At 44.2% G+C, this 12,361-nt stretch overlaps 1 protein-coding gene across 4 annotated transcripts in view; it reads right to left on the reverse strand.

Moving 5' to 3' along the window:
• Window positions 1-6,230, reverse strand: part of htt (huntingtin) — a 265,277-nt gene extending 259,047 nt beyond the window's left edge. For all 4 annotated transcript variants that reach the window (XM_063049530.1, XM_063049527.1, XM_063049529.1 and 1 more), the window contains exon 1: window positions 5,932-6,230. In XM_063049530.1, the coding sequence (XP_062905600.1) occupies window positions 5,932-6,020 (89 nt within the window). In that variant the 5' untranslated portion in view covers window positions 6,021-6,230. The remainder of the gene's footprint in view (window positions 1-5,931) is intronic.
• Window positions 6,231-12,361: the final 6,131 nt, after the last annotated feature.

Raw genomic sequence — 12,361 nt, forward strand, 5'->3', positions numbered from 1 at the left:
TTGTGTGTAGCTTTGGCCACCTACCTACAAGAATGATGTCAATAAGATTCAAAGAGTGCTGAGAAAATTTACAATGATATTGTTGGGACTTGAGGACCTGTGTTATAGGGAAAGATTAGGACTTCCGTCCCTGCAGCACAGAAGAATGAGGGTAGATTTAATAGAGGTATACAAAATTATGAGAGGTATACACCCTTACCCTCGTTATATGCCTCTTCAGACAATGTGGATTCACAGTTATGCGAGAAACGTATTTCTACCAACTTCTCGTTATGTGTGTCCAAAACTTACCGTTATGCAAGGAGCACTGTTTTCCCGCCAATACAAGTCACGTGCGCACACCTCACAGTCTCACTCCCGCCAGTCTCGCATTGGTTTTGGCAACGTATGGTTGTGCGATCTTGCGCTCTTAAACTTTTGTGTTTTTACCTACGGTGCAGTGACTTTGTGCTTGAAATATTTAACTATGCCTCCTAAGCGTCCGATGTCATGTCCTGGGCCATCAGCCAAGCGGCAGAGAACCGCTTTAACTCTTGGAAAAAAAAGTTGGAAATTATAAACAGGGCGGCGTCAGGTGAACATAACACAGCTCTGGGACGCTACCCTGTGCAGTTGCAGGCTATGATAGCTGAGTTAGGCATCACACCACAACAGGTGTTTAATGCAGACGGGACCGGGCTTTTTTGGAAGCATATGCCGAAACACACTTACATAAGTACGGATGAAAAAACTGCATCAGGTTTTAAGGCAGCAAAGGACAGATTGACTTTGCTTATGTGTTCCAATTCCAAAGGAGACTGTAAGATGAAGCCACTCTTAGTTTTCCATTCACTAAACCCCAGTGCTCTTAAGGGTTTGAGTAAGAATATGTTTCCTGTCCACTGGGTAGCTAGCATGAAAGCATGGGTCACTGGTCAAATCTTTGAAGATCGGTTTGTTAATCAATTTGCTGTTGAGGCTGAACGCTTCTGCCAGGAACAGAATCTTGATTTAAAGTTCTTTTGTTGCTTGACGATGCGCCAGCCCATCCTAAACATCTGGACAGCATTCATCCTAACATAACAGTGCATTTCCTGCCACCTAACACAACATCGCTGATTCAACCACTCGACCAAGGTGTGATATCCACATTCAAGGTGTATTTTTTACAGCTAACTGTCTCTCACATGCTGCAAGCTACAGACGATTTTGAAAATCCCGGGAGTTTACCAACGGTGAGGGAATGGTGGAAGTCCTTCAACATCAGACATGCCATCAACAACTCTGATGAATCCTGGAAAGAGGTCAGGTCTTCCACTCTGAAGCATTTGGCAGAGTTTTTTTTAAGGCTGTGGAACACTTGGCACAAATGGCGATGGACATGGACCCAAGTTTAGAACGGAGTCAGCATTTCAGTTGTTCCCTGCTGTCAACCCTTCTTCCCTACAAGCAAATTTATGCTGAAAAACAAAATTGCCGCCAAGCAAACAACCCTCACCACTTTATTCAAATCACTGTAATCTTCCGCTGCCAGCAGTTCTAAGAGTTCTGTGAGTCTTCCTTCACCCCTTACTGTGCTTGATATGATCCTGACGACCACAACCATCCACCTTATCCATGTAAAGCTGCCCGACACCACAACAACCACTCATCTCCCGGAGCGAAGACACCTGCCACTGTTGTTGAGTACTGTACACCCTAGGATGTTAACTTTCTATGATTTATTACATTGAATATTACCTTAAATTGATTAAATATAATACGAATGTTGCCTTGTGGTACTGGTTTTGTGTTGTATTGGTATGAAAATGTGAATAAATTACAGATAAACCATACTTAGGAAGCCCTCAAGAACGCATCCTTATTTTCCCCATTTAAATAATTATTCACATTATGCAATTTCACATTATGCGTCGACTTTGAGGAACGTATCCCGGCATATAAAAGGATAGGGTGTATATAGGATACATGCAAGCAGGCCAACTAGTGGAGTGGTGTCGCAGCAACAACCTGGCACTCAACGTCAGTAAGATGAAAGAGCTGATCGTGGACTTCAGGAAGGGTAAGACGAGGGAACACATACCAATCCTCATAGAGGGATCAGGAGTGGAGAGAGTGAGCAGCTTCAAGTTCTTGCGTGTCAAGATCTCTGAAGATCTAACCTGGCCCCAACATATCAATGTAGGTATGAAAAAGGCAACGGCTATACTTTATTAGGAGTTTGAAGAGATTTGGCATGTCAACAAATACACTCAAAAACTTCTTTAGTTGTACCGTGGAGAGCATTCTAACGCTTTACGATATGGAGGGGCGACTGCAGAGGACTGAAAGAAACTGCAGAAGGTTGTAAGTCTAGTCAGCTCCATCTTGGGTATGAGCCTACAAAGTACCCAGGTCCCCTTCAGGGAGCGGTGTCTCAGAAAGGCAGCGTCCATTATTAAGGATCTCCAGCACCCAGGGCATGCCCTTTTCTCACTGTTACCATCAGGTAGGAGGTACAGAAGCCTGAAGGCACACACTCCGCGATTCAAGACCAGTTTCTTCCCTCTGCCATCCAGTTCCTAAATGGACATTGAATCTTTGGACACTACCTCACTTTTAAAAAAAATATACCGTATTTCTGTTTTTGCATGTTTTTTTTAATCTATTCAATATACGTAATGATTTACTTGTTTATTGTTATTATTCTTATTTTATTTTTTCTTGTTAGATTATGTATTACATTGAACTGCTGCTGCTAAGTTAACAAATTTCACGTCACATGTCGGTGCTAATAAACCTGACTCTGATTCTGAAACAACACACATCAAAGTTGCTGGTAAACGCAGCAGGCCAGGCAGCATCTATAGGAAGAGGTACAGTCGACGTTTCAGGCCGAGACCCTTCATCAGGACTAACTGAAGGAAGAGTGAGTAAGGGATTTGAAAGCTGGAGGGGGAGGGGGAGATGCAAAATGATAGGAGAAGACAGGAGGGGGAGGGATGGAGTCGAGAGCTGGACAGGTGATAGGCAGAAGGGGATACGAGAGGATCATGGGACAGGAGGTCCGGGAAGAAAGACGGGGGGGGGGTGACCCAGAGGATGGGCAAGAGGTATATTCAGAGGGACAGAGGGAGAAAAAGGAGAGTGAGAGAAAGAATGTGTGCATAAAAAAGAGTAACAGATGGGGTACGAGGGGGAGGTGGGGCCTAGCGAAAGTTAGAGAAGTCAATGTTAACAGATGGGGTACGAGGGGGAGGTGGGGCCTAGCGGAAGTTAGAGAAGTCTTCTCTAACTTCCGCTAGGCCCCACCTCCCCCTCGTACCCCATCTGTTACTCTTTTTTATGCACACATTCTTTCTCTCACTCTCCTTTTTATCCCTCTGTCCCTCTGAATATACCTCTTGCCCATCCTCTGGGTCACCCCCCCCTTGTCTTTCTTCCCGGACCTCCTGTCCCATGATCCTCTCGTATCCCCTTCTGCCTATCACCTGTCCAGCTCTCGGCTCCATCCCTCCCCCTCCTGTCTTCTCCTATCATTTTGCATCTCCCCCTCCCCCTCCAGCTTTCAAATCCCTTACTCACTCTTCCTTCAGTTAGTCCTGACGAAGGGTCTCGGCCTGAAACGTCGACTGTACCTCTTCCTATAGATGCTGCCTGGCCTGCTGCGTTCACCAGCAACTTTGATGTGTGTTGCTTGAATTTCCAGCATCTGCAGAATTCCTGTTGTCTCTGATTCTGAAGTTGGGTGAGACTAGACCAGCAGTCATGGGTTAAGGGTGAAAGGTTAAATGTTTAAGGGGAACACGAGAAGGAAATTTTTCACTCAGAGGGTAGTGAGAGAGTGGAACATGCTGCCAGCGGGAGTGGTGGATGCAGGCTCAATTTCAACATTGAAGGGAAATTTGGATAGGTACATGGATGGGAAGGGTATGAAGTGCTGTGGACTGGGTGCAGACCAATTGGACTAGGCAAGAACTAGATGGCCCAAGTGGCCTGTTTCTGTGTAGTGTTTTATGACTCTATACTTCTAGATTCAAAGGGCTGATTAACACCTCCTGTGCTGTAACCATTCCACCACAGACAATAGGCAAAGAGCCCAATACAGAATTATGTTTATTCATGGAAGTGGGGATTGCTGACTAGGCCGGTATTCATTGACCATCCCTTCAGCAGGTGAGTCACCACGCTACTATAGCTGTAGTTGTGCAACTTCCACAAATTATAGAACCTACCTTTATTTAATAGTTATAAAAACCACGATGTTGCCAATTTGCATAACTCTACACCCACCCCAAATTCTGAGACTTACTGATATCATTGTAAAACATATTTTATTGACTCTTGATTTTAGTATTATTAAACATACTATTTCTACCAAACTAAGCATCTGTTTTGAAATACAGAATTGCAAAAAAAAGAACAGTGCAGTTTGACAAGCTGACTAAACATGTTGTACACATAGAACTTTCTGCTTTAAAGCCACTGAATGACTGAACACATCTGCCACATCCTACCCGGCTTCACCTATCACCTGCCAGCTTGTCCTCCTTCCCCTCCTACTTTCTTATCCTGGCTTCTTCCTCCTCGCTTTCCAGTCCTGATAAAGGGTCTTGGCCCAAAACTCTGACCTGCTCAGAGTGAGTGAGTGAGTGATCACCTCCACATCCCACATGACAGCACAATTGCCAAGTAACTAAATCATGTGCACTCTTAATAATGAAATAATAACTACAACTAGAATGTTTCAAAAATCAGCTAGTCAATTAGCAATTATTGATACATAACACTGAAATGAAGGATCTGCCTCAAACACATTAAGTTAATATTTTCAGTCCCTACTCCTGGACTGTTGGCCCCACTCCCAACAGACTCAAAAAGTTACTTTCCCCAAGCAGTGAGGCTGATCAACACCTCCACCCACTAACCCACCCCTCCACATCCCCCACCAACACTACTTTATCATTTCCTGTCAGTCACCTTATGTACGCAGCCTGCCGGACTGCGGTGGAGGCCAAGTCCGTGGGTATATTTAAGGTAGAAGTTAATCGTTTCCTGATCGGTCAGGGTATGAAAGGATATGGCGAGAAGGTGAGTATGGGGTTGAGAGGGATCTGGGATCAATCAGCCTCGATGGGCTGAATGGCCTAATTCTGCTCCTACGTCTTATGGTCTTACAGGCACTCCTCTGCATATGGTCACTTTATGGACATAAATCTTTGTATACAAGCTATTTTGTATATTTATTGTGTTCTTTATCTTACTGTGTTTTTTTTTGTTCTGCATCAGATCTGGTTCTCCTTTATACTTGTTTACTAGAAATGACTTTAAAGAATCTTGACTGATCCATTCGCATTTTCACAATTTATTTTATATTTAATTATCTGTGTTCATATTTCAGTGTCCACAGTTCCAGATTTGTCTACTGTCTTTTCCTATATATATATTCTTGTATTTGTCTACACATGTATATTTGTATAACTAGTTGTGCACCTTTGCAATGACCGATAGTGAGGGAAATTTGATTTTTAGCATGACTGTGTATACATTTGTGAAAGCAAGTTTGAGAGCGCGAATTAGGCACATTGACGCAAGGTTGTGTGAGAGTGGGAGAATAGATGGATGTGTTTATATAGCTGAGAGTGGTTGTGTATTTGACTGTGTGGTTAAGTACAGGCATCGGGGTTGTATGCATGTGTCTATGTGGAAGTGTAATTTATATTGAAGTGTGGTTAAGCACATACGTACTACGGGGTTGGGTGCATATAAGAGGGGGTTGCGTGCATTTATGTGACTGCGAATGGTTGTATATTTGTATTTAAGAGTGTGGTTAAGTACATCAATACATCGGAGTTGTGTGCATCTATTGGAAAGAGGTCGCATGCATGTGTTTATGTGGCTGCGAGTGGTTGTGTCTTTATGATTGCGGATAAGCGCACACATGCAGGGATGGGTGCGCGTCTGTTTACTCACTGTTTCTGTCCCGGTTCCTCGCTGGACGGTCCCTGCTGGAATGACTTCAGTGACTCGAAGGCCTTCATCAGTTTCTCCATGGTTGCCATTTTATTAGGGAGAAAGTGAAGGGAGTGGAATAATGGGGAGGGGGGCAACGAAAGCTCGGCAATCTCACGCTGTAGCAAGCGGTTTCAATCCAAGACAGCAACAGGCAAACACCCCGACCGGATGTGTGTAGGCGGGCGCAGGGCTGATTCCCGAGGCGGGCTCCCTAACCGAATCTCCAGCTGTCGCCAAGCCCGGCACCCGCCGCCATCTTGCTGAGGAAATATCCCACAATTCGTCCACAACAACCTCACCTGACGCCGGCAGCCGTCCCGCCCCCGTCTCCTGATTGCTGCTCCGATCGACCAGTCGACGCTCACCTCGCCGCCAATCAGATCGCCGATTCTGGGAAGAAGGCGGGACTAAAAGGGAAGAGCCGCACTGGACGGGGTAAAGCGTGCCGCCTTCCGATGATGAACAGTCCTCTAAACCAATAAGCGATTGGATTTGTTTTCCCTCAGCTCAACGGCAGGGAATGACACACACTTCCCCGCCCCACGCCGTCCATTGATTGACGGCTCCGCCAAGCAATGATCTATCGAAATTTCTTTCCAGGCCTGGACGCGGCATTGTATCATAATATTACGTCATACGCAGCACCGATTGATGGTTCCGATATCCAATCCAGATCTAGATTTAGTTTTGCCGACCAATGGGAGTTCAGAGCGAGACGGGACAGGCGGTCCGACTTAAACATATACATGTTTACCAATTATCATGAGTGTTTGGGTATTTTAGACCAATGATATCGTGATAAAGGAGGGACGAAATGTTGATTCAAAATCAATGGTGATGGTTTGAAGGCGGGAATCTCCAAATTCAAAGGAAGCGGCCGATGACGAACAACCCACCCAAGCCAATAACCATGGACGTGTGAAAGGGGCCATCGGGGTTTAAGGTTGTTCAAGTCCTCCAATGAAAGATGAGAACGTCTTCATCTTGGCCAAATGAAAAGAAAGATGGGTGGAAAGACGGAATGAAATGCAGTGAAGAGCTTGTCTTGTATCACTAAGGTCGTAATGACATAAAACACAATACTGGAATGTAGGATAAACTGCAGCAGCTACAGACAATAAATAAATCAGGCATGATCGAATGGTGGAGTAGACTCGATGGGCCAAATGGCATAATTCAGCTCCTATGTCTTTGGTCAATGCAGTTGGAGTACTGTGTGGAGTTCCAGATCAAAGTTCAAAGTTGCTACAACATAAATTGGTTATGGAGACTTGAGAGGGTGCCGGGGTATTAGCTGAATTAGAGGAAACAAGCTATGAAGAGAAGTTAGACAGATTTAGATCGTTTTTTGGGGAGCTGAGAGGCAACCTGATAGAAGATTATAAAGTTATGAAAAGCCATAGGTAACCAGAGACTTTTTCCCTGCGTGGAAATACCAAATACAGGAGGGCATAGATTTAAGATGAGAGGGGAACATTTTACCAGAGATTTACAAAACAAGTTTATATTTTTACAGAGTGGTGGAGCCTGGAATGAGAAGTAGTGGAAGCAGATACGACAGCAATGCACAGAAAGCTGAAATGAAAGGCGCAAACACTGGAAATTGTCAACGAATCAGGCAGCTTCTGTGGGGAGAGAGAAAATGAGTTAATGGGTTGAAAGTCAGCCTCTACTGGAGACTAAAGAAATTTGGCAAGTCTCCATCAACCCTTACCAATTTTTTGTTGATGCACTACAGAAAGTATCCCATCTGGAGGCCTCAGGGCTTGGTTGGGAAATTGCGCTGCTGTTGACCACAAGAAATTGCAGAGAGCTGTAATTCCACCCATGCCATTTTGGTGCATCAGGGGGAAACCTTGCTGTTTCTTTAGCATTTGTCTGTTTAGTATCAATTCCAAAGAAGAAGCATACAAATTAGCCAGAAAAAGTGGCTCAACTGAGGACTGGGAGAAATTCAGAGTTCAGCAGAGGAGGACAAAGGGCTTAATTAGGAAGGGGAAAAAAGATTAAGAGAGAAAACTGGCAGAGAACATAAAAACGTACTGTAAAAGCTTTTATAGATATGTAAAAAGGAAAAGACTGGTAAAGACAAATGTAGGTCCCCTACAGACAGAAACAGGTGAATTGATTATGGGGAGCAAGGACATGGCAGACCAATTGAATAATTACTTTGGTTCTGTCTTCACGAAGGAGGACATAAATAATCTTCCAGAAATAGTAGGGGACAGAGGGTCCAGTGAGATGGAGGAACTGAGCGAAATACATGTTAGTAGGGAAGTGGTGTTAGGTAAATTGAAGGGATTAAAGGCAGATAAATCCCCAGGGCCAGATGGTCTTCATCCCAGAGTGCTTAAGGAAGTAGCCCAAGAAATAGTGGATGCATTAGTGATCATTTTTCAAAACTCATTAGATTCTGGACTAGTTCCTGAGGATTGGAGGGTGGCTAATGTAACCCCATTTTTAAAAAAAGGAGGGAGAGAGAAACCGGGGAATTATAGACCGGTTAGCCTAACTTCGGTGGTGGGGAAACTGCTGGAGTCAGTTATCAAAGATGTGATAACAGCACATTTGGAAAGCGGTGAAATCATCGGACAAAGTCAGCATGGATTTGTGAAAGGAAAATCATGTCTGACGAATCTCATAGAATTTTTTGAGGATGTAACTAGTAGAGTGGATAGGGGAGAACCAGTGGATGTGGTATATTTGGATTTTCAAAAGGCTTTTGACAAGGTCCCACACAGGAGATTAGTGTGCAAACTTAAAGCACACAGTATTGGGCGTAAGGTATTGATGTGGATAGAGAATTGGTTAGCAGACAGGAAGCAAAGAGTGGGAATAAACAGGACCTTTTCAGAATGGCAGGCAGTGACTAGTGGGGTACCGCAAGGCTCAGTGCTGGGACCCCAGTTGTTTACAATATATATTAATGACTTGGATGAGGGAATTAAATGCAGCATCTCCAAGTTTGCAGATGACACGAAGCTGGGCGGCAGTGTTACCTGTGAGGAGGATGTAGGGTGACTTGGATAGGTTGGGTGAGTGGGCAAATTCATGGCAGGTGCAATTTAATGTGGATAAATGTGAAGTTATCCACTTTGGTGGCAAAAATAGGAAAACAGATTATTATCTGAATGGTGGCCGATTAGGAAAAGGAGAGGTGTAACGAGACCTGGGTGTCATTATACACCAGTCATTGAAAGTGGGCATGCAGGTACAGCAGGCGGTGAAAAAGGCAAATGGTATGCTGGCATTTATAGCAAGAGGATTCGAGTACAGGAGCAGGGAGGTACTACTGCAGTTGTACAGGGCCTTGGTGAGACCACACCTGGAGTATTGTGTGCAGTTTTGGTTCCCTAATCTGAGGAAAGACATCCTTGCCATAGAGGGAGTACAAAGAAGGTTCACCAGATTGATTCCTGGGATGGCAGGACTTTCATATGAAGAAAGACTGGATGAACTAGGCTTGTACTCGTTGGAATTTAGAAGATTGAGGGGGGATCTGATTGAAACGTATAAAATCCTAAAGGGATTGGACAGGCTAGATGCAGGAAGATTGTTCCCGATGATGGGGAAGTCCAGAACGAGGGGTCACCGTTTGAGGATAAAGGGGGAAGCCTTTTAGGACTGAGATTAGGAAAAACTTCTTCACACAGAGAGTGGTGAATCTGTGGAATTCTCTGCCGCAGGAAACAGTTGAGGCCAGTTCATTGGCTATATTTAAGAGGGAGTTAGATATGGCCCTTGTGGCTAAAGGGATCAGGGGGTATGGAGGGAAGGCTGGTGCAGGGTTCTGAGTTGGATGATCAGCCATGATCATAATAAATGGCGGTGCAGGCTCGAAGGGCCAAATGGCCTACTCCTGCACCTATTTTCTATGTTTCTATGTTATGTTTCTATGTTTACCAACTTGTCCGATAAGTTGGAGTCTTGGCCTCACAATCCACCTCATAATAATCTTGCGTTCGTCAACCTGCTCTCCATTTTCTCTGTAGCTGCGACACTTTGTTCTGCATTATGGTATTGTAGATATCCAGTTATTGCTTTACCTTGTACCGTGGAGCTATTTGACCTTTGTGAACCCTAATGTGCCTTGAACACAATAGAACACAATGCCAGAATGCAGAATAAACTGCAGCAGCTACAGAAAAAATGCAGGTAGACAATAAATAAATCAGACATGATCGAATGGTGCAGTAGACTTGATGGGCCGAAAGGCCACATTTGGAAACTTGCACTGCACTTTTTCAGTAACTGTTACACTTTATTCTGCATTGTTACTGTTTTACCTTATTCCAACTCAACGCACTGTGTAATGATTTGAACTGTATGAACAGTAAGCAAGATCAGCTTTCCTCTGTACATGTGACATTAATAAATCAGTACCGATAACAAAGATTCAGGCAGCTACCAAAGGAGTGCTGTACTGTTTCAGTCCTGATAATGGGTGTCAGCCCAGAACTGTTCATTCCCCTCCGTCGATGCTACATGACCAGCTGAGTTCCACCAGCATTTGTGTGTGTTGCTCAAGATTTCCAGCACAGGATCTCTTTTGTTTACGTAATTGAATCGCTGGTTATTATTATTCACAATTCATTAGACTCACATTTTTGAATAGTCCATGAACCCAAAAGCTCAAAGGAAATTCATCAAAGTATGTATATCATATATAACCCTAAGCTTCATTTTCTTGTAGGAATATAAAATAGAACAGAATCTATGAAAAACCACACACAAGGAATACCTACAAACAGCCAGTATGTAAACGAGAACAAGTCATGCAAATCTTTGAAAAAATGATACTGAGAACTTAGACTGCAGAGTCCCCCAGGCTGTGGAGTCAGTTCAATGCCGAGGCGAGTGAAGCCCCCCACGGACGCTACCTCACTATCTAGCTCTCTTCTTGCACTATCTTTTATAAGTAGCTAGCCATCTGGACACAAGCTGGGGTCTGATCATCCCCGGCTGGGTCACCTGGAGGAGGGTGTATGATGTTGAAAGACCCGAAACACCCGACGATTCCAGGAACATCACGCAAGATGTGTCCAGAGGCATCAGTAGATGTATGTACACAGCTTATTTTAATTTATAGTATAATTTATGTATTGCACTGTTCTGCTGCCAAACAACAAATTTTATGACACAGTGATAATCTGATTCTGAGATGATTCCTGAACTTTGGAGTAAAATTAAAATTGTGATCCCACCACTGAATGAGAAATGTGAACTGCTGACCTGAGTTTACGCCTGTATTTCTTGGCATTTTAAAAGAATGAGAGATGGATTTCCTCAAACATACAAGATCCTAAGGGACACCACCACACACAAAGCAGTGGAGGAACTCAGCAGGTCAGGCAGCATCTATGGATGGTAATTGACAGGCAATGTTTCAAGTCGAGATCCTACATCTGGGCACAATTAAGTCCAGATGAAAATTCTCAACCCGATACATACAGGAAACTGGAGGACAGGGTCAGAGCACATACCCACTATCTGTCAGGAAGTTTAACATTCTCCTCAAGACCCACATGGGTCCCTCCTGATGTTGCAGTTTCCTCCCACATTCCAAAGATGAACGAATTAGGGTCAGTAAGTTGTGGGTATGCTATGATGGGGCACAGGAAGCACGACAACACTTGTGGGCTGCCCCCAGCACATCCTCAGACTGTGTTGGTCATTGACACAAATGACACTGTTTGTTTCAATGTCCATGTGACAAGTAAAGTTGATCTCTGTAGGTAATCTAATAGCATGGTTGGAAAGTTGGTATTCAGTACAGTGGGAATAAATAAGCCCCTCTCGGGTTAATAGGCTATAACTGATGGGGTCACAGATATCAGTATTAGGCTCCTATTTTTACATAACTTATATCAATGATTTAGATTGAAGGGACCTAATTTTATATGTCCAGATTTTCTGATATAAGAAATATGAGCAGCAGTAGGCCAATCTGGCCCGTCGAGCCTGCTCTGCCATTCAATAATCCGGCTGTGGACTCATCTCCAGCTACCTGCCTTTTCCCCAAAACCCTTAATTCCCCTACTACGCAAAAATCTGACCAACCTTGACTTAAATATACTTACTCAGGTAGCCTCTGCTGCTTCATTGGGCAGAGAATTTCACAGATTCACCAGTCTTTGGGAAAAGCCGTTCCTCCTCACCTCTGTCAAATTACACAGTTCATTGTACTTTTCGATCTACAGTGTTGTGTAGAAGTCTTAGGTACATATATAGAGCTGGGGTGCCTAAGACTTCTGCACAGGACTGTATTTGTCAACGTGGGACGGAGAGTGAGCTTATAGATCTGGCGGGAGCAAAGAGTGTTGGGAATGGCGTGGGAGGGGTGTGGGACAGATGGCAGAGGAGTGCCAGTGTGGGTGCAGACACACCC

The sequence above is a fragment of the Mobula hypostoma genome, chromosome 5 (genome assembly GCF_963921235.1).
Source record: "Mobula hypostoma chromosome 5, sMobHyp1.1, whole genome shotgun sequence".
Classification (NCBI taxonomy): domain Eukaryota; kingdom Metazoa; phylum Chordata; class Chondrichthyes; order Myliobatiformes; family Myliobatidae; genus Mobula; species Mobula hypostoma.